The sequence below is a fragment of the Anser brachyrhynchus genome, assembly GCF_964034855.1.
Source record: "Anser brachyrhynchus genome assembly, chromosome: 7".
Taxonomy (NCBI): Eukaryota; Metazoa; Chordata; class Aves; order Anseriformes; family Anatidae; genus Anser; species Anser brachyrhynchus.
This window is the reverse complement of record NC_137701.1, coordinates 11,033,614-11,055,967: the sequence shown is the minus strand read 5'-3', so window position 1 is coordinate 11,055,967 and position 22,354 is coordinate 11,033,614. Positions and strand designations below refer to the sequence as shown.

The window sequence follows — 22,354 nt, the reverse complement described above, 5'->3', positions numbered from 1 at the left end:
TCTTCTTTTGTCAAATAAAAGTCTCAAACTGAGGAAAGAAAACTGAGTCCTCAGGGAGCCTGTACAATGGATGGTATGAAATGTTTTAGACTTTTACAACACCTTAAAAAAAAGATTTGGATAGCACGTGCAATCTGAATTAGAGAATGCTGTTTCCATTGTCTTGCTTTACAATTGAAGAAATAAACTATGTTAAGTTCGCTTTCTCTTGACCCAGTGTTCTCGTCCTAATCACAGAAGTGTATGTCACCCTAAACCTCATTGGTTTCGGAGTTCAAGAGATTCCTAATCCTGCCTCCGTTGTGAGGAGGCAACTGCAAAATGTTGGAACTTAAATTCATCCTTCAAGCACTCTTGGGTCTTCAGAGGGAGACGGCTTCAGTGGCGTTTGTGTTCTCTCATCAAGGAGCAGACTTCAGAAGAAAGTCTGTCTGAAAAACCTTTGCCCATCTGATGATGCAAGAGAAAATAGGTATTGAAAGGGCAGAAACAGTGCCAAGACGGAAGGTCAGTGCAAGAGGATGGTTTCAAACAGCCCCAGCAGGAATGTCTCCCTGCTGGCTAGTCTTTGACTTGTCCCTTGCTGTATTGCAGATCTGCTTTCCATGCGCCCCCATACTTGCTCCGGAGCTCTGAAGAGTTATACTGAGACGATATGATGACTGAAGCTTTACAGCTATCTATACTTAATGTGCACGTTAAGGAAGACAAAAGCCAATTTATTTCTAACATCACTTCTCTCAGTGCCTCTAATGTTTCTGCTTCTGAATCAAAGGGAGGCATTCTACAGTAGGACATAAATAAATAGCTTTTCCTTGGGGGAAGAAGCATTTTCCCATCTTAAAGAAATTTCTTTGGCCATGTGAAATTCAGATTTGTTAACTTGCCCTACAAACAGCAACTCATTTAGAAACAAATTACAAATATTAGATGGAGACAGTGAACTTGATAATGCAATGCTGCCACATCAGTTGTAGAATAATGCATCTTAATGAAGGCTTCCCATGTGAATAAACCATTATATTTACAAGCTTTTCACAGTTAATGACCCAGAACTGGATAACGAAACTCACATTTTTAGTGTGGTCCTCTGTCAGCAAAAGTATACATATTAATAATTGATGTTGCTGTAAAAATAGGGCATAATAGGAAGATTCCTGAGTTTGTGGGAAAATAGGACTACATGGTCCATTAACTTAAAATGCTTATCTAATGTTTGATGGGCTTTGTCTTTAAAATCCTTGTTTAAATTAATAAGGCAAAATGGACATTTGTCTAAAAGAGAATTTTGTTCCAACTCATCAGTCACAAGCACGCTGATGAGAGAGCTGTTTGATCTTCTGCTCTTTTCTGCTCCCCCTATCCTCCCCAAAGAGAGTTGAGGTTTTACCAAAGTGGAAGACCCACCAGGAGAAGGAAGGAGAAGTTCCCTACACATTCCAGGTAAGCCAATGTGATGAAAGCCTCTGTACATGTTCTCTTTCACACGTAGGAATTCAGTGGCATAGATCATTCTTTCCTAGCTTGAAATGTCTGTCTTTCTGCTTAGTCAGCTCAACAGCTTTTTCCAACACAGACTGCTTTATTGTTCATTATAAAACACTTAGAGGTGTGCAGGCTGGCTGAACATGCTTAAGGCTAGATTTCTACATATAGGAGGCCCCATACTGTGGAACTAACTGCTCTTCAATTGTTCCATTACGACTACACTTACAAGGAAAGATAGTCTTCATTTCAGAGAAATAAATAAATTCATTCTATTTCATGTTTTAAGGCTACCATTCATATTATGCCTGAAAGGTAGATTTACTGCAGCTTTTATTACTGGGTACTTAATTTAGGACAGTTTCCTTTCTTAGATCTGAAACGGCACAGCTGAAAGATATACAGTATGGTTTTAAGAGACTTTTCCAGTATATGTTCTGCTACAGACCGTATCGTCCAAAATTGTAATCTTCCAATAGATGTAGTAATCGAGTAGCATTTTGTTGCTCAGTATCAGAAGTAGCAGAGTTTGCTTCTCTGGAGGACTATATTTCCTAAGCAAAGTAAGTATTTTTAAGGGTCATTTGTTTTCACCAGTAGTGAAAGTGAGATTTTTACATTTGGACTACACAGACAAGTAGCTCCTTACTAGCAGAATAAAGGAACTTACTCCCTAAACAACCAGGGTCCTGTTCCTTACTAACTTATTATACTGAAATTTAAGCTGTGATCCAAATTCTCTTTAAAAGTTTAATATATGAGTTAGCTATGCTCTTGCTCTCTTGTTCCCTCAGTGTATTTTGTCTGGCTGCAGGAAGAATGTATTTTGAAAAAGTCTCATCTGATGAATATTGTGTTCATATAGATTCCATGGTACACAAATGGTGATAGCCACATCAATTATATGGCTGAATTCCTAAATTAGGCACAAAAAAGGAACAACTAAAGAAAATATATTGCATTCATTAAAGCTTCCCTACTATATGATTCACTTCAATGGCTTTGCCAATTAAAGTAATTGTCATATGCATTCAAACAAAGCATTTGTAGTAAGAGGTCTTGTTAGAAAAATATTGAAAAAGGCTGTTTCATAGATTTATATAATATATAAATAAATATTGACATGCAACATTTTTTCATAAGACAAAAGAAAATTTGGACTGGGAGAAACATTCATATTCATGACCATAGAAGTTTATGTAATTATGGTTATGTTTATTTAGATATTATACCTGGGCATGCTGTCAAACATACTAAAAATGGCAAGTATGCTTTGGACTCTGAAAGGCAGTGATTTCATTGCTAGTGTGACTCTAGTCAATGAGAGCCAAAATATTTAGTGAGATTCTTGTGTGCCAGCGTCTTACTACTTCAAAAATAACCAGGTTTGAAAATTATATTGAAAGCCTAGCAGATTATTTATCACTGTTTAGATGTGTATGCATGCCTGGTGAAATAAAACTTCTTGCTGATGTTTAAGCATCATCTAGGTTGCAAATAATAAAAAAAAAAAAGAAAAAAATAAAAAAATCTTAAACTGGATTGAAACAGTCTGGTTGTCTAATACTACTGTGTTTGCCTATTTCCAACAACTGAAGAAATATTTTAAATTTTATGTATTTATGGAATTTGCAGTTTGTTAAGTCCCATATAATATTTATTTAGCCATAACCTTGAATGTTTATACAGAAGGCTATTCTGGGAAATGCTAATTTTTTTCCGACTAGATGAAATGAATTATATTTATCAGGAATTTAAAGAACAAGAAATGTTTGGCAGACTCTTTTCTCAGATATAAATAAAAGCATTACCCAAGACAACATGCCTAAATTAGGGTATGTTTAAAAGAGGTAAGCAGGAGAATACAGTTATTTATTTAAGACCACATAGATCCTTTCATGTGAAAAGGATACAGAAGGAGGAAGACTAGTGGAAATACTATGTGAGAAAATTGTAGATAAGCACATATTGTACCACTAACTGTTTGGCAAGGGTTGAAATTATGGAACAGAACAGTGTGAGAGCTGTGTAACCGCATAAGTCAATAGATTTATCTGTGAGACAAGAAGGCATTTATGCGTGTGCATGTCCAAAGCATCCAGGGTTCAGTCCTATAAATTGTCAAAGCATGTGAAGCACTTGGCTTCAATGGGATTGATTACTTGTGCTCGTTATGTGACAACATGAGCAAGGGAACATCCAGGGCCTTTGGAATACTCCAGCTGCAAAGCTGCAACAGTAGGCTGGGTCCCTAAATTGAGACAGATTTTGTCTTGTCTTTTTGTATTTGTTGTTCCTAGGCTCCTCCTCCCCTTCCATAAATCAATCATTGCAAACTTATCATAACATTTTATGCTAAAACCACTTTTTCCTCTTTCCAGTAGCAAGTGTTTTGAGATTGTAAGTATAATGTCCTGCAGGGTCTACCCTGTGAGGAGAGCCAGTAAGTGAGAAAGCTGCGTGCAGATTCATTATTGGGCTGTTCTGCACCACTTTGAGACAAAGCAGTTGCCAAAAACCACTCTGCAAATCCATTTACGCCAGGCTGACAGCTAGCTTGCACTGCTGTGGAATGGAACAATCACACATCCTGTAACTGTGGTGCTTAATGACAGAATTTATGAGCTAAAAACAGACAAGTGCAAGTATATGCCAGTTTAAAAAATGGAAAAATGGTACATTATAATTGGCCTGTAACTGCAAAATAGCCCGAGCAAGAAAATACAGGTTTGTTTGGACAGCACATGCATGTTTTCCAGACAATTTAATGTTTCCTTGCAACATCAGTGTGGTCAGTGTGGCTTAAACACAGACCTTGGCCTGGAACATTGATTGTGGTGCTAATGCTGGGGCTGGCAGCAAACAGCACTGTGGCAGCGAGGTGAGGAAGATCAGGAAACAGGTCAGGATACAGTTATCAAGATATATGTGCTCTTAGTGAGGGTTGCTTCTCTTTACAAATTAAACTGGTATTGCAAATTGTGATTTATCGGAGATTTAGAAAAACATGTGCTGAGGGAATCATGCTGTTTCTGCAATTAAGCTTTAATAAATAATAATAATAATAATGAGGCTTTACTTTTGAGCCAAGAAAAATCTCCGGAACATAGACTTCTACTCTGTCATCAAGCAAAAGAAAGAGAATCAAATTCCAGAAAACATACATAAATTTTACAGAAGTAAGTAGACAGTAAAGAAAATAAAATTGGATTAAGCAAAAGACTGAACTATCTTTGTTGCACAAATTTCCATATTTTTAGACCAACGTGACTGAGTTTTTCCAAAAACCATTATTCAGAACTTCAAACAGGCTAGCTCTTTTTGTAAGGCACTCTTTATATGAAAGCAACATCTACATTTTTTAAATAGCTGTAATTATAAGAGAAATTATATTTATTGCAGCAAAAGTCAGGTCTCCTTTGGGATGGACTTGGAGTAATGGATGGCTAGGTCTTCTAATTTATCTAAGTCGTGCAGCATTAGAAAAGCAAATTCAACATATTTACACATGAAGATCTGTGTTCATTTTTTAAGGGGCTGACATGATCATACATCAAAGAGACTTGACCTTTGGAGCTCACTGGCTATCTGTCAGCATGAACCAATGCCTGCTTGCCACTCACTTCCTGGGGAGACCATGGAAGGGAGCGTGGCATGAAAAGTACAAGCGAAACACGAAGGAGGAATATAAAAACATTGGAAAGATGAACAGATTTTTTTTTATGTAGAGGTATCCATTTTTTTTCCCACATCCTTTGATTATATACTTGATAAAGAGTAATGAGTCTGAGTGCGGAATTGAAAACATCAATTCTCTTGCTCCTAAATGGAGGTCAGGAAATGAATTCACTCCATGTGTTTGGTTTTAATTCCCTTCTTCCCTATGATCAAATAGATCTTCCTCCCCATAAAATACAGTAGATGGCTATTTACACCCCAGTTATCAGTTACTCCTACAACTGGCCACCATGGAAAGAGTGCTTGGCTGTGAACCCTCCAATAACTGATACCAGACTTAGACTTCCTCCCTAATGCTCTAGTTTTAAGACTGTATTGTCATGGGATTTGATAGGAAATGATCTCTTGTTTTGCAAAAGGTATGTTTTATAATTTGTTTTCAGTACATTCCAAATATTCACCATTTTAGGTCTGCACTACTTAAAGTCTTTGCCTTTTTCTTAAACAGAGGCAGAATCAGCGCACAAAACTCTGGTTACCTGTGCTGGCCGTGTTTACTGTTAATGACTAGCTGATATTAAAGGCAACAATCCACAACATTTTATCTATATTTATCTTGGTAAAACTTAGATAAATGTACATGTTACTTCCTAAAGATAAGATTTTAAGGTCATTCTTAACTGATGATACATGTTTGTCAGATGTCTGCTACAGGTACAATTAGTTTTCTTAAAACCAAAACCTAGCTAAGTGTAATTTTATCACTGGCTATGAAACTCATCAGAACTGTCTAGTAGAAGCAGAAAGCATGTTTTAATTCAAAATTAAATGATTAGTTTTCAAATTATCGTTTAAGAGCTACAGAACACAGAGGTAATAAATACATTTACCAAATATAGAGCAGGGATGAATGTTTCTGTAAGGCAGGTGCTAAGCAGTAGCTTTACAAAAACTTGGTACGAGGGACGCCCTACTATAGTTGGAGTTGAAGAGAGCTGCAAGGCTTGACGCCTGCTAGTGTCTAATGGAGGCACCCAAAGAATCGGTGGGGGACAAAGAAAATATCAACGCTAAGGCGTCTATTCTCCTCCTCAGTTATTTGGTGGGTGCTGGTGTTGGTGCACAAGATGTCGGTGGGAGGAGATGTACCTTCTCAGATTGTGGGAGATTCCTTCCTCTCTGTCTTGTCAGTAGGGGTGCTTTCATTTTCCTTTCACCCCATACAATCTAACTGACCACAGACAACTGTTCACTTCCCCATACTTTTGCAGTATGATGCGAGGAATTTTTAGGTTCTTTATTTCTATGTGGACTTACTGACACAGTAATATAGCAGTTTTAATATCCCTTTCCCCTTCTCTTGAGATACATATACACTGGCTCGCAAAAAGGTGTGAGAAGACACTGCTGCTTTAATTCTTCAGCAATAAGGCAGCTCAAGTGTTCTGGCATTCTGAATTAAAAACTGATTAATGAAATTCCCTTGTTCTGTCATGCCTGCATCAAATTCCCTAGAACCTAGGGCAAACTATAAACTGTCCACATCTGCCATATACATTGGACTATGTATATATCGCATATGAGCGTGCAGCTCAAGACAAATTGGGCTACTTACGTGCCATCTATCATTTCTGCTTAGTTCTGTATTCCTTAGAGATCCCTTTTAAAATGGGAAGAATCTTAGAAATTAATTTCTTGTCTTCTGGTAAATTACAAAAGTCTGAAGAACAAACAGACTATGGTATTTTATATTCTCTAGACAGCATCACTTACCATCCCCAGAAATATCATTTCCTCTTCTCTCATTTTCTCTGTTTTCTTGCGCTGGATATATCCACGCCAAACCTGAATTGTAAACAAAACTCTAATGAGATAAATGGGCCTTGTTACAGCTTCCTTTACTGTGGCAGACACAGGAAAAAACAAATAGAGGAAGGAAAGGCACAATATACAATTGAAACTATTACTCTTTAACACGTTGCCAGCTGCTATATTTTTCTAAAAGTATTTCTGAAGTTTGTTATCTCCTCACACTGGCATATCTACCTTCTAACACAACAGCATCAGGATTCAAAAAGTGTTTAGACTGAAGATTTAGACTGAATTCCTGTTCTCGTTTGGCTGAATTATCTGAATTATTCATGTGAAAGGACTTTTTCTGGAATTTAATAGTAATAAGCTGTTTTCATTTTCTCAAGATATGGGACGAACCATTTCCCCGGAGACCTCAGGAAAAGGCACTGGATTTCAAGGTGGTGCCAGAAAGAGCAATTGAGGTCATAAAAATCAGAATGGAAAAACAACATGTAGGTTATAAAGTCATCCTGTATTGTCAGTGCAGGACTGTTTCCATTGATCTCACATCTAGGGTTCTGTCTCATTTTTAAAGCGGTTTAAATGATATATTTCACCTTGCTAAACACCCTCAGAGCAACCCATTCGGAATGCTTCCCACCCTATGAGCTCTGTTTCTCCCTACTGCTGTTCTGAATAGAACACTTGCCTCTACCAGAACTGTTGTTACATCAAAGATCTCACCTTTTGAATGCAAGTGGCAGCATCATCTGGGTTTGGACCAGTCTGTACCTGAAGTTTTGTTTGTCTTTTTGTCTTTTCTTCAAGGTACATTTGCTTCATGAATACTGCTCGACGACGACCCTGGCGAGCCCGCTCTGCGACCTGGATCATTTTAACTGCTTCTTCAAATGTCATGGCCTTGACAGGTTTCTTCAATGGCACAGACAAAAATGAAATGACAAAGCAGAGTGTTTTGTTAACTGCCTAGCTAAGCTAGCAAATGAGACAATCAGTTAACCTTTTGTGGAAACTTTCTAAGACAAAACATCCCTGTCACAAACAGCAGAGACTCCTCTCTCATGCCACCTTGCAGTATCTTTGAAGTTTGCTGTCTTGAGGCATGTTTTTCTGAGGACCTTAAGGTGAAAGTGAACCTGACATGTTGATGAAGTTTCTATAGCACTCCAGGTAGGTAGATGGTAAGGCTGGGCAGAGCCAAAAGAGTCAATGGAAGATGGAGAGGAGACAGGCTGCAGCTCTGGGGAGCACCCCTGAGAAGCAAAAAACTCCTGATGCTATAGTGGGAAACATGGTTGGCTCTATATATAGATTTATGCAGACTGCTAAACTTTATTCATTTATTCATTTATATTTATTTGAGAAAAACGGCATAAAGAACCATGGGGCTTTCTCCTGTTGAAGAAAATTCCTTAGGCTACAGAATGTCTTCCTTTATTTTTCCCCTAGTTTCTGAAGGGATGGGTTTCTGGATGTGCTGCGGGGTCTCCAGCTCTTTTGTTGAAAAAAAGGATAGGTTTTGAACAGGCACAGGCCTGGTCAACCCAGTCCAGGTAGAAGAGGGTTAGGAAAAAACAAGTCAGAAAAGGGCAGCTGGAGAGAAGGACTCCCCCTTCTCACTCCTGGGGACTCTTGTTAATGCCTCATGCTCCCCGTGGAAAGGCTGAATGGTTGTCCTTTCCTAACATGAATCCCCCTATTGGAGACAGTTCACACCTGACGCTTCAATATATACTGTGTGGAGCTCACTATACCACATTTTCAGTAGGGCTTTCTGCAATGGAAATACACAGGAGGACAAACGATCTGCAGAGCAGACTCCTCTTATGAACTCCACAGTTTTGGATGTACACTAAACTGCTTGTCACGGGGCTGCCATGGACACTCAAGAACACATTTATCTGCTACACAGCAGGCAGGATTTCCTGAGTGTACATGGCTTGCTATGATGCGTGCCTAAGTGCTGACAACCCTCTAGAAATCACAGTGGTGATTGAACTGGAAGCATAGCACAGGGCACGGCATTCATACTATGTTCATAGGAGATTGTTTTATTCATATTTATTGACTCCTGTGTGTCTCTTGTGACATCCTGGCAAGGGAAACCTGGGTCCTGCCAGGGCCTGGTGCTCCCAGGTGAGCTAGCTGCACACCAGATAGTCTTATCCGTAGTGGATGCCATGCTGAAAAGGGATGAGAGCACAACTGTGGGAAACAAAAAGGCTCCAGGATGTAATGTGCTGAAACAGAGGATTTCCACAGATCAACACCAGACTATTAGAAAGTGCAGAGAATATACCCAGAAATTTACTGCGGAGGCCAAGGGAACCGCAGCTGCCCATTAAAGTAATCTAGCAGAGAGACTGCGCTCTGCCTCTGCAGACTGCCTCGTTCTGTCCCTGGGAACCTTCCCTCGGTTGCTTTGTGGGATCAATACTACCACGTAACGCAGCAGGGAGGCAGATTTCCCCCAACGGCACAATTACTGTGGAGAATTCAGTGGTTGGGGCAGCGCAGGAGTTTGACTAAGTGGCCTGATCAGGACTGTCTCTTATGGCTACAACGTCTATGAATCTCAGTCTCCAGACTTGTAAGCACAGTTGTTTATTTCAGGAGGTTAGAGGACTGCTTGCAGGCAGTGCGCCATTTCCAAGAGGTCAAAAGTATATCAAATCCAGAACAGTCTTCACTGGAGCACTCATGTACTTCTCTGTAATGACTTTTGCTCTGCCAAAACTCAATTTTCTACTCCTCCTAGCAGCTGCAGCTCGATAGCTGTACAGAAGAGACTGCAGTCATTGTTCAGAGGTTATAAACAACTGAATACTAACAGTTGCGCTGACCTGAACTCTGTGTTTTGCCTGTTCCAGCCAGGAGTCCTCGTTCAGTAAAACTTAAGCCCACCTCGATTTCAGTAGGACTAATTATGTGATGAGAGTTAGCTAGGTAAATAAAGCACCTACTAAACTTGGCCAAAGTGCTGCCCTTTCGCTGACACTCACACACATAAAGCAGTCGACTCGTTTCTTGAGTCTTAGACCCAAGATGTGACTGGATATTACTAGACAGGAAAATTTAAGGTTACTTTTTATGTGTGCCGTATCTGTAAGCAGACTTTTACTTCCAAGCTACTATAAAAATACTTTTCACTTCAGTGGCTTATGTGCTCAGACATGTGTAACTATAAACTAAAAAAGTTAAGCATGTTATTGTGCAAATATATGGGATGCTTACCTGTGTTTGCAATCCAGCATTACATAAAATCTCGTCAAGCATTTTCTCTCTCTGCTGCAAGACTTCCAGGTTTTCTTTAATGAAATACCTTGGGATAGGTATTTCTATGTCTTCCTAGGGGAAGAAATAGTCATGCGATGCTTTTTTAGAACTGCATTAAAATCACATTACTTATTAATTGAACACCTTTACAAAGCAATTAAATTGGACTGAGATTATTGATTTTTTTTGGAGTGTTAGGGAATTTGACCTTTGTAACAGCTGCCGAGCTGTTACTTTGCAATTACTTAAGACCTAATTCAACAACAACAAATAAATCAACCCAGTTTCTGAACCATGGCAGCCCAGAAATCTTTCTTTTTATAATGGCTCAATTATATTATGAAACTGTTGAAACATTTGGCATGGTTGCCAGTAATTTAAACATGATTTCCACTAAATTGAATACCTCTGGCTGTGTGATCATCCCACTTCTTTTTTAATCAACATGAAAAATAGATCAGTTCTCTTGCATTTTTTGGAACCATTACAAAGAACCAAAGCACAGAATTCTGTTTGTCTACAGGTATTTCTGCACTGTCTGTAACTGTGATATCTCAGTCACTTCTCAAAATCAGGCTCAATTAGAAGTGGCTGTCTATTCATTTCCATCATTAAAAAGATGTAACTGATTCACTTTTTTGCCAATTTGTCTCCTGGAGAATTTCACAGTTGAGAAATGAAAGAAGTGACAGACAGGCAGGTAGACAAAAAACACCCCAGACACTAAGATGCTGCAGAGCAGCATCACCTGATCTTTGTATTGTGTTGAAGGCTAGAGACAATTCTTCAGAAATAGTTACTGCCAAGTATAGTTCTTTGGGGATGGAGGGCAGGACCTATATTTAATAGGTCTGGTTCATACTGGTGCCATGTTCCCTATACATTATTTCAGGAACATCCAAACATCTGAAGCAAATGATTCACCCTGAAGGACAGAAGAAGGGATGAGGGGAGACAGGCAATTACCCTGCCATACTACTCATCAGGAGTTGCACAATCAAGTTCTACAACAAAGTCCCCAGGTCTTTTTGCCCAGGGAGATTGACAGGTACAAGTCTTGACGTTGCACTACCACTGCTCTCTGTTCTGTCTTCTGCGGGAACTGGTGGGCTTTGACCTGCTCAGGGAGACCTCTGACTTGATCCTCTGCAGCCTCAATGCCAACTCTGCTGTGGACAGATACAGTGAGCAAAAGCAGGAGAACCGTGCTGATTAAGAACAGTGAAAGCTCCTGGGCACAGGGTAAATGTGCTGCTTGCAAACTCTATGGCTTTCTAATTTCTAGAGCAAGAGTTTGCCGGGAAGGTTGTGGGCAATGAAAACAGCTCCTGCAAACTGCCAACCTACCCATTTCGTTACTAATACACCGCTGCACACTGTGCAGAACAGGGCATCCCTATTATGGGGACAAAGCCTCCAAGTAGGATTGTGCTTATCTCTATGGATTTTATCAATGCAGAGGTCTGGTCTGCTGAAGTTTCTAAATATTTGTCTTGTTAAGGTCCTTGTTTGCATTTACCAGCATTTCGACTGTTAATGGAAATGATTACATATTGTATGTTAAGAGTGCAAATTGCTCTAGGAAGGATGAAAAATCCATCTGGCTTTAGGTATAAGAAATCAAGTGGTTTGTCTGGACATCCTTGCATAGGATGGGATGGCTGTTACACTGCCAGGTAGCAGTGCAACGCAGTCAGTGCAGGGGTGGCGAGTATCTCTGGTATCTAACCTGGGCTTTAATCACCAGTAATTCTGGACTGTGACTTTTACTGACTGGAAAGATGAGATCAAAGCCGTAACACTGGAGCTGGCAGAGGTGGGGAGTAGAGACTACTCCTCTTCATAATCTCTTTTTGGGGCCCAACACTGAAAGGTTAGGCTTGCAATGTTTATCCTCAAGTCAAATTGGCAGCCTTCTAGCCACTCCCAGCTCCACATGGGATTTGCGTATCCAAATACCTTTACAATTACCCTAATAAATGGAGTCACTGAGGGTTGGAAGGCAACCATAAAAAAACATGAGACACAGAACTAGAGAAAGATGAAACTTCACCCCAGCTGGCCTCAGTAATGCAGCAAAAAGTAGAGGAAGCACTCTGCAACATCAGCTATGAGGTATGAAATGAGAGTTAGCATCTCTGTTCTGCTCCCTGATGATAACCATGCTGGTTTTTAACCCATAATAATATGGTGAAAGAAAGAACTAGAGACAGCCTTTCTGGACAGATTCTTTAAGAATTGGAAGTTATTTTTCAAGTACTGGCCAATAATTTTGTTTTGAAACCAAGAATATGTGATTATTTTATAAGAAAATATAATCAGGTCTGTATTTCTATCTACTGTGGAAAGCAATGTGTTATTGAAAAAGTCCAAAATTTCTTCAGGGCTTTCCTCTATTTTTGTAGTAGGAAGCTATTTCAGGCCTTCTGCAGTTTAAGGTGTGGCTCAGGAATTTGGATTTATGCTTGTTTTTTACTAGATGTGAAGCATTACTTTTCAGACTTGCCAACTATTTCCTGCAGGTGGATTTACTGATAAGTCATGAAAACAGCAATCCTTAGCGATTTCAAAATATGATTTGAAGGATCAATTTCCCCAGAGGTGTGTTTAGATCCCCAGTATACCTTCTCATAATTTAAAATAATTCTGTTAGGATTAAAAGAGAAGGTAAAGAGCTGGTTGAAATTCTTGGCAATTACTTCCTAAATTTGCAGAATTAAATACACATGCAATTGCAAACAGTAATATGTCTGCAAATCTCAAAATAATTCTCTAATGATATTAGGCAATTTATCTCATGTTATAGCTGAGATCCAGAAAACTGCAGTAACTAAGTTTCGACATTTTTCTTTAGCAAAGCTGTTATCAGCGGTACCTAAATTTGGCAATAGGTGGAGCTGTCTGCGAGAGAAGTGGCTATCTTTTTACAGCTCATTTTTCATCCTGCTTTTAAAGCACAACTTCCAGACTTTGCCTTATTGTCAGACTCATCTGGTTTAGCAGGCATTATGTCGGGGGTGCTTCTAGTTCAGGCAGTCCTGAACCCTGGATGTTGAAAACGTGCTCAGCTCCTGCCTCCTTTACACTAAGAGCCTGGTTTCAGATCTCTCATTCTAGTACTCATTTTAGAAGTCCAATGTACTATGAAGTACTGGGACAGATTATGCAACTTTTAGCACTACCTGTAACTTCTGGAAGAGGCCTGGGACCAGGCTGCTTCAGAGTGAAGCAAAGGGCAGACTGAAACAGACTGTACCTTAGTTATCAGTTGTCCTTTTCTGTCTAATCCCACTGTAAAATCAGGTGGAGTTGTTATGGTCATTCACATTGAAGCTGTCTAAGCTAATATGACTTCATGTTAGGACACGTGCAAGAGGAAGACCCACAGAGCCTGTGCTGCTATTGATAAACACGAATACAACATACTGATCAGGCAGATCAACTTAAAATCTTGCTCCAGTACATAAAGTTCATCACAGACTGAATGTACTCTGATCTTTAATAACCATGCCATAATTACTGATTACTGTACACTAGTGAACATCCAAGAAGCTAAATCACTCCGTGCAACTTCACAGACAGCGAGTAAATGTGACTCTCCTTAAAAAATAGGATAGGCAGAGTTCCCGTGGAATTGCTCATTACAGAGGTACACCTACCGGGAGAAGCTTTAGATCTTCTAGGATATTATCGATGTAATGAAACTCGGAGTTCTCCAGCGCCACCATCTCCTTCTTCATCTCCAGGATCCGGCCAATCACGCCGTCTAGCACTCTCCGGATCACTGCCCGTTTCTGCTGGTGAACAAGTCGGTCGTGCGCCTCCTCCAAGTTGCGGAAGATCTGCATGTATTTGATGTAGGAAGAAGCTAACATCTTGAACACTTTCACGCGGTCCTTCTCTGGCTGGAGGAACTGTTCTCTCTCCGTCTGGAGCTGGATGTCGAGGTCTTTCTGGGCATCTGTCCATATCTTGTTGTAAGTGCTGATTGAAAAGAGGAGACTGTCTTAGCCTGACACAGCAGCAAGAGCCAGCACGCAATGTTATCAGGACTCTACAAGCAGGGATTTCTCAGAAAAGGAAGTCTGGAAATGCAAGCCACTGTATTTCCAAAAGGGATTTTAACTGCAGTTAATTTTTAAAATTTAAAATCATTAGCAAGGTTACTCTTTTGGGTTGTTTTAAAAATTGGCATCTATTGCCTAAACAACATCTTTTATTGCTTAAACAGCATCTAAAAATGCTGTTTTATTAGTGAAACCTCAAATGTTAAAAACTTTTTGACTTCATCTTTACCATCCACTTTAAGCTACAACCCTGACAGGGCAGTCAGTGAGTTTCATTCAACTGTGTTAAGTGAGAAGATGATTTCATAAAAAAGGTGTCTCTCCCTAAGCCCTTAGAATAGGGAAAATTCTATTTTAGGTCTCTCCATGTTTGGGATGAGGACTACTTGATGTTGCTAAAGGGTGTGCTGCTTTCCTGCCTTTCTGAAATGGTTGTTCTGAGTTAATTTTAGGGTGAGGACTGTATTGGTGCCAATGCTACACTGCGGCTGTGTGTGCTATTTCAGACCTGAAGGGAAGAAAAGTATTAATTTATTTTCTATGGAAGCAATTGTTGCACTTCAAGCAATTGCTACATGTCTGGTCCAGTGGCTAGGGAGCTATGTGACATGGAAGATGTCACCTAAGGCCAGCTTCATTTCCAGAAGCCATAATGCTATTTACCTGGGGACTTCTGCACTTTTGGTGTGAATAGGCTGAGCTCTGCTGGGCGGGCTGTCAGTGGATTTTCACAGTAAGGTAGACCAATGCTGAATAAAGAAATGAACTCTGGGCAATGACTTGTTCAGAAAAGAGCCCAAACAGCAGGTTTGTCAACCCTGCCAAGAAAGGTGATCACAACAAACTGCTCTGCCTCCACTAAACAACTTTCAGAGCAGACTTCTTGCTGATCCACGCAGCACTGAGGGTGTGCTTGGTGTTAATTGTGACAAGAAAGCCGGGCAACTGCTAGTTTTGCTTGTGCTTGATAATAAACACCTAGGTGGGAGCTCTGTCAACTGGCCTTATCATTTCTGGTATCAGAGTACGGACTAACCACAACCAGAGAATGCTGGGTAGCAGGACACTGCCCCAGCCCGATCCCGGCAGGACGCTTCCCGGGCTGCTGGGACTCGCCGCAGCACTCACCCAAACCCCCTAACAATCTAAACTCTGCCATTGAATTTGCTCCATTAACTTTTTAAGTGCATATTATGCTTTTCAGCTGACCTGGGTTTCTGCAGGATGCAGCTGGACTTGCTTTTCCTACTGCCTCTGCAGCCCACCCAGGTCTTTCCCCTTCCTTTTTTCCTCCCTCATTTACATCCCATTACACCAACTGAATCACTCAATTGCAGTAATTAACCCAGGTGCAGGAGATAAACAAAATAAAACCAGCAAAGGGGTCAAAGATGGCCTTAAACAAGACCCTTAGATTTGACCTGGTGGTTTGGCCAGCTGATCAATGGGATTTTTGTGCACTTACTCCGAAGCCAGCCCACGGAAGAACATAAACCGATGAGATTCATCAGCGCAGAAGGAAACAACGTGGTATTGTACTTACTTAGCTGTTGCCTACCCATGGATGATTTGATAGTGGGGAGGTTGTAAATCTTTGAGGAGGTCCGCAGGCTGTCCCCACAGCTATATGGCTGATTTATGAACAGTGATGTCCTTGGGCTAGAGTGTTTCCAGCACAGGTTACTGCATGAAGACACCAGAATGTACCCAAACATGAACTAGCTCTGCAATCGGCCCCTCCAATTCACAAAAACCTCTCTTTCTCTCTCCTCTAACTGAGGAATGTCAAGTGATTCCCCCTGCTGAGCCAGCAAATATCCAGTTTCTTTTTCTATTTTGAATGACTTTTTTTAGGGCGGGGAGGGAAGGAGCGCTCTAATCCTTCAGAATACATTAACATAAGGCCATGCAAACGGGATGTAATCGTTTCCATAAAGTATTAGTTTATCAGATCAGCACTAAGATGATTGCAAACACGTTGCTGTGGGTCTAATGCTAAGATTATGGATATTATGTTATGGTTGGAGCTCTTGCAGTACTGATGTCCTGTGTAAATGAGGGCAGAAGAGGGGGCAGGCTCAGAAATGAAGCACTGTGGTGGACCCGCTGAACTTCCAGCTGCGGGAGGCTGGTGGCTCCTGTGAGCCTGCTGCAGGGAGGGTAACCAACACCTCTGGCCCTAGAGTTTTCGGGGTTGAGAGCTGTGTGGCTGGGAATTGCAGGCATTTAATAGTTGGCAGTGCCAGCAGAAGGATGATTTGAGTGTCTGTTTGGATCCCCTTGACTAAAAACTAGGGGATGTGCACTGCCAATTGCTTCCTTTCCCTGAATCCAGTTTAAAATAATTATTTTGGGGTTTCCTAGTGTCCAGATAAGAGCTCTTCTGGACTAGTTTGAAGGATAAGATGTGCTTGGTGTTTATAGCCCTTGCTGGAGGACTTGGCTCTCGAGGAGTTGTTTAGGTTTGAGGAAGAAGTGACTGCAGAGAGCGTGCATCTCGCTGCCCCTGAACACTGTCACGCTTTGCTTAGGGACAAATGTGTTCAGGAGTAGCAGTGCACGTCCTCAAGATGCTGTGTTAAAAGCAAAGTATGGGACTGACTCTCCTTGCCTCTTAATCAGACAGCATGCAACCCCAAATCCTATTTGGATTTTTCCCAATTTGCTCAGTGTCTCTCTGCGTTAAGCTGCAAACTCCCTCCAATTGCTTCCACGTGCTGAAGGGGGAATACAGCACAGCCTCGAGTGCCGTGGCTCCTTATTTACTGATGCTGGTTCGTCTGGTAGGTTCATTCCCACTCTGTAAAGGCTGGGTTGTGAGCTACACACGTGCCTGAGGACGATATTGCACCAGAGATGGATTAGAGCACCCGACTAGCCTGCTACTGCTGGTAATCTGCAGGACTGAACGTGATTTCCCTACTCAAGGCATAAGCTTATTAAAACCTGGGAAAGAAGGAAGTCGGTTTCTTGATCTCTGCAAACAGTCTGTGTATAAATGATGCTGCAAATTGTCATAGCAACTACAAATAGGAGTGCTATGGGAAAAATAAGCAATGCTTATCCCACATAATGGGATGAGGGAAAAAACACATTAAGTGACTTAACTTCAGAGCCCCCAGAGCAATTTCTGGCAGCTTACAGTGGGGAGGGAAAGTCAGGGCTTGTTTTCCTCACCAGCATCCCTTCTTTTCACTCCCACGAAGTGGAAGCAGAGCCTAGTACAAGTGTGTAAGAGGACTCTTGCCATTGCATGACTTCCAGCTTCAACTTCATTTTTATTGCTCCTGATCTGCTTATTTTGAGTGAAATTTAGACACAAGATTTTCTGCTGAAGTTATAAAGAGACGATTAAAATCCTGGCAGGTCACGCATTGCCTCATTTTTAATATTCCAGGGCCCTTTAGCCTTACATGTTTGTTTGACCCATCTCTTCTTACACTTAGAGAAATCTGTTGGTTTTCAGTACAGCTGAGATTAGCCTGCCTACTTGTGTTGAACTGGCTTTGAGACTTAAGCACACCCTTCTTGGAAGGATTTGTGCTGAGCATGCAAACTGTCCCTCAGACCACTCTTGAGCCAGGAGTGGAATCTGGCATCAGTGGGGTTGCTTTTGTTTCTTTTCTTTTCTTTTCCTCCAAATTGTCTCTCTTATTTGGCAGCCAAAGGGAATGCTTTCTGCTCTTCCAGGCCGTGGCACAGTTTGTGCTCCAAGCTGCGCCAGTCTGGATTCATACACGGGCTGATGAACCCAGGCTGTCTTGATGCCTGGCTTTTCTGGGGTGTCCTCCGAGGGCAGAAGTGCCTCAAGCTCCCACACTCCAATCGCGGAAATACACAGCATTTTCTGATGTGAAGAGGTGGAAGCGAAAACTTCACTCTGAGCTGGCGCGGCTCTCTTTAGCCACCTAGTGTAGAAACTCCCTTGTTTGGTTATGAGTGTTGTGGTGTGTATTGCAGAATATACAGCGTGAATCAAGGCAGCAGAGGCTGTATGCGGAGTCACGGTGTCCGTGCAGGGCTGCAGGCAACCGAGGGGTGGGCTGAGCGACAAGGAAACATGCGCAGGGTCCTCAGGTCTCCTCTGGGTGCTTGACAGGTCAGCCATTGTGCTAAGCCCTGGGCAAACAGGAGGCAGGGAAACCCTGCCCTGCAGCATTTGTAAAAATAAAGGAATAGGAGACAAAGGTTGGAGGAAAAAGCGAGGCCCCGAGAGGAAAAGGGGCTTGCAAAAAAGCTGCTGCCTTGCTTTTCTCTTCTGAAAAATCACCGGGCTTGGGCTGGCTGCTGGATTACTCACGTCAGCAGAGTACCTGCAACCCCATGACAACCTGCTCGAGCATTGCGTGGCAATTGCTGGGCTAAATGTGTTATAGGACAGAAGCAGATCAGTGTGGCCTGTAAGAATGAGAAAGAAATGGCCTTAAAGCAGGAACTGATTCAGACAATGTTTAAAAGCCTTTAGCTTGTGGTCCAGAGCAGTGCTGGCTCCCAGCTCGGTCAGGCCTGCCTGCCTTGCTCCTAATACAACAATAGCCTCTAATTATGCCAAACTGCCTAGCTGGTGGCAGACACAAGGCTGCTAGATGACTTCCCCTAAGCATGCTCGCTCTAGCTGCGATGTCTTACAGCTTGAAGTATTTGAGGAAACCGAAGGATAAACCTCAACGGGCTTCAGTTGTGAGTGGGGCAGAAAACACATACAGCACGAACAGCTCTGTACTTCTGTCATCTCCAGTTCCAGTCTTTGGTACTACAACAAAGGGTGATGAGAGGATAAAAGATTTTTGTAGGCATGGGAGAGTTGCAGCCTTGAGTCTTGGTGGTGATCATTCTGATTGTCTCTGTTTTCCTCCGTTAATATAAGGGGGAAGACACTGATGCTCGCCAGGGGTGGAAAAAGGGACGAAGATGAATCCATGAATGTTTGGGAGATGTATTGGCGAGAACATGATAAGAATGCCCAGGAGGGAGCTAATAATTGTGGTGTTTGGATGGAATTTGAAGAATATGGCCTGGGGCCAGGTGCTGGATGACGGGATAAAAAGAAACATTCAACAACAGCCCAATCACTGCATGAGGCTTGGGCCTCACGGGAAGAAAACAGGACGTGATCACAAAATATGGAACTACATCATACTGCAGCCACGTAACACCAGGGGAGAGAAAGAGAAGTCACTCTGACATTTTCTTACATTTTCAGTGCTTGATTTTGCAACCTTCATTTTCTTTAACTGAGCTTTGGGGATGTAATATAAAGTACATAGCTCTCCTTTGGTCGCTTCTGTCAGAAGCAGAAGGGGAAACGCTGAAGATCTTGTCTTAGATTAATATTTAACCATTGACTTTATGTAAGTTCTGCTTGTGACATGAGATTAAATTTTAGAGCTTTTGGATTGTTTAAAGCTCCTTGGTGGCAGTGGCAAATGTCTTGCAGCCAATTAAAACCTGGTACAAATGGCAGCAGTGCCAAGACTCGGCTCTGAACATGTCTGGACTGGGGCTGTACGGGTGAGTTAAGAAATTACCGGTCAAGAATCTACAGGTCAAGTAAATGGTAAGCGAATTCATAAAAGAGGAGGAAACGCAGCAGGAAAACACAAATGCAATAACACCTACGCAAATCTCCTGCTCAATGTCTGGAACAAAATGTACATCTGTATGCAAATGCTGGGGCTTGAGCACTTTAGGAAGTGGGATACATCGAGCACCTCTTAATCAACCTCACAGCAAATGTAATGGGCGTGCTTTCTTGTGAGCGCTATCAACTGTCCTTAGAAAATGTCGAGCGTGTCTGGACACGCCAACTTTTCTTTTGGCCGGCCGCTGGAGCTTATCGGCCCCGCGGGGATGTAGCCGAGCACTTTGAGTGTCCTGCCTACAACCCCAAAAAAAGACAAAGCTTACTACAGCAGGGAACAATGTGCTTCCACCAGCTGCAGAACACACCTCCGTGAAAATCACAGGGCCTTGAGGATGGTCAACACTTACATGGGTGAAAAACACTGAAACCCTCGCCATACAGGCTGTGTGCAGCGTGATGCTGTGCTGCAATACTGCCAGTCCTGCTGCTCGGAGATTCAGTGCATGCGAGGCAGCTGCCCTGCGTGCGCACTTAGTAACTCTGGCACGTCCAACTGGCTGCACAAGGCGCGTGCGATTTCTCTCTGTGCATACCAGCTGTTTTTCCAGATGTCCGAAAAGCAGCAGTTTACCTCAAACTCGAGGAGGGGGGGGAAGAAAAAAGCTATGTGCTGTGCAGCTTTTCTATACAAGACACAGGATGTGACTGTACAGTATTGAAAAATCTGCGTTATGAACTCAGCTGTGGCTTACTGATGTGCCTGCCTCTTTGTAGGATGGAGGCTGGCTTCCACATGACATGGCAACTTAGGCAGCCATTCCTGCTCCCAATATTTAACTATACCTTGCAAAACAATATAGCCTAGGACAAAATGAAAGAATTCTCCTATTTCTTAACTATCAGCATTGATTTCTGTTCAGCTCTGTGCTGGGATGCACCAAGTTGTGAATACTGAACGTTCATCTTAATGCTTATGGGCATACCAGCCCTGTCAGCCTCAACCACTTAAAAATCATAAAATTAAACCTACATATATTTAACTAAGAACTCAGTACTTTTTATTTTCTGGAGTGTTTGGGAGGATTATGGATTCACGTTTTTTTTCTTCCCAAAGGAATTGTGTGATTCTCATGTGATAACCCAGATCTAGTTGCTGGGGAGGTAATAAAGAGCATGAACTACCCCAAAAACTTGGTCTAGGGAGGCACAGAATACATGAAACAAAGCTATCTAGTCTGCTGCTTAAATTGAGCTCTCCAGATGCAGTGCTTGGTGAGCTGGTGTATATTCAGACTCGTGTTTATGAAGGGCAGAATTCGCCTAGCTGTAAATGTGCACAGCTACAGCGGGATTGCAGTAAGTGAGCCAAGCAGCTTCAATGTCAAACTGGAGTCCCTTGGCAGTATCACTACCTCGTTTGGGAGCAGGAGTGTACATATATTTTTGTCCTGTGGTGTAGAGATGCATATCATGTCTATATGGATTTACTGTGTAGGGCTGGCAATGCGGCAGGAAAAGTAAAGGGCGCTCTCTCTATTAATATTAAACTAAGTTAAACCAAACTGTGGAAGCACGACAGTTCTTCAGCTACGCTCAGTTTAATTCCTTCTGTGTTAATCAAGCCCAAGTAAGAGTGGCTGTATTTCAGACAGCAGGAACAACAGATTCTGAGAACTCTCCTGCGAAGAGGTCAAACGCTACGTTTTCTGCTTGTTTTAAACCATGCAGTTTAGATACCCATTCATGATTTTATAAACCTCCCCTAACAAAGTTACAGTGCCAGTTCGAGGCACAATTATTGCGCTACAGGCCAGGGCCTGCACCAGGTTAGCCAGCCACCAAATTGAGCCTTTCCTGAACGTGCAGCAGCCGGAGGCTGGCTCTGGGTGCTGGGACAGAGCCTCTGGACACTCTGCAGCACCCTTGCAGGTGTTTTTCCTTATTCCTTTCAGCTCACCCCTCTCCTGAGCTGGGAGAAGTAAGCTGCCTGGCTGGAAAAGAAGCGGCGTCCGGGCGTGTGAGGACGGCTGAGGCAGTGGCTGGAGGCTGAGGCGGGGAGGCCGAAGGTGGAGCTGCTCCAGTTCAGAGCTGGAGGGGTGTTTTAAACCCTCCGGGGTCTCACCTGGCACAGAGCCGGGGTCTGGGAGGAAGGCTTCCTAAGCGTAAGGGGTGGGTTTTGTATGGGCGGTATTTCTGGAGGAGCGGGTAGGGCTCCTCGCAGACATTTTGATGCGATGCCATCATCGGTGTCTGGCTAGTGCAAATAAACTTGTGAGGCTTTGCATTGCGCTGAAAGCATGAGGAGTTCATTACAGAGGGGGAAAAAAAAACATCTGTGCAAACTTTGGTCTGTAAGGGAGGAAAAAGTGTGTTTGGCGAGCAGAAGAGGACCTAACTCGGGATAGGTCGTATCAGGGTATGGATAATATTTCTGTTGGTGATCTGAGGC

The 22,354-nt window shown here is 42.2% G+C and overlaps 1 protein-coding gene and 1 long non-coding RNA gene across 6 annotated transcripts in view; one reads left to right on the top strand and one right to left on the bottom strand.

The window, feature by feature from the left end:
- The window catches only part of DRC11 (dynein regulatory complex subunit 11), a 109,094-nt gene that overhangs the window by 85,961 nt on the left and 779 nt on the right, over nucleotides 1-22,354 (bottom strand). For all 5 annotated transcript variants that reach the window (XR_013953526.1, XR_013953527.1, XM_080599457.1 and 2 more), the window contains exons 2-5: nucleotides 13,914-14,238; nucleotides 10,213-10,326; nucleotides 7,702-7,890; nucleotides 6,937-7,008 (exon numbers count right to left, since the gene is read on the bottom strand). Coding sequence is in view for 3 of the 5 variants with exons in the window: in XM_080599457.1 (XP_080455583.1) it covers nucleotides 6,937-7,008; nucleotides 7,702-7,890; nucleotides 10,213-10,326; nucleotides 13,914-14,238 (700 nt within the window). In the remaining 2 variants the exon portion in view is untranslated. The remainder of the gene's footprint in view (nucleotides 1-6,936; nucleotides 7,009-7,701; nucleotides 7,891-10,212; nucleotides 10,327-13,913; nucleotides 14,239-22,354) is intronic.
- On the top strand, nucleotides 14,253-21,808 carry LOC308198008. The gene is made up of 2 exons (XR_013953529.1): nucleotides 14,253-15,851; nucleotides 19,189-21,808. It is a non-coding gene; the product is annotated as an uncharacterized lncRNA (long non-coding RNA).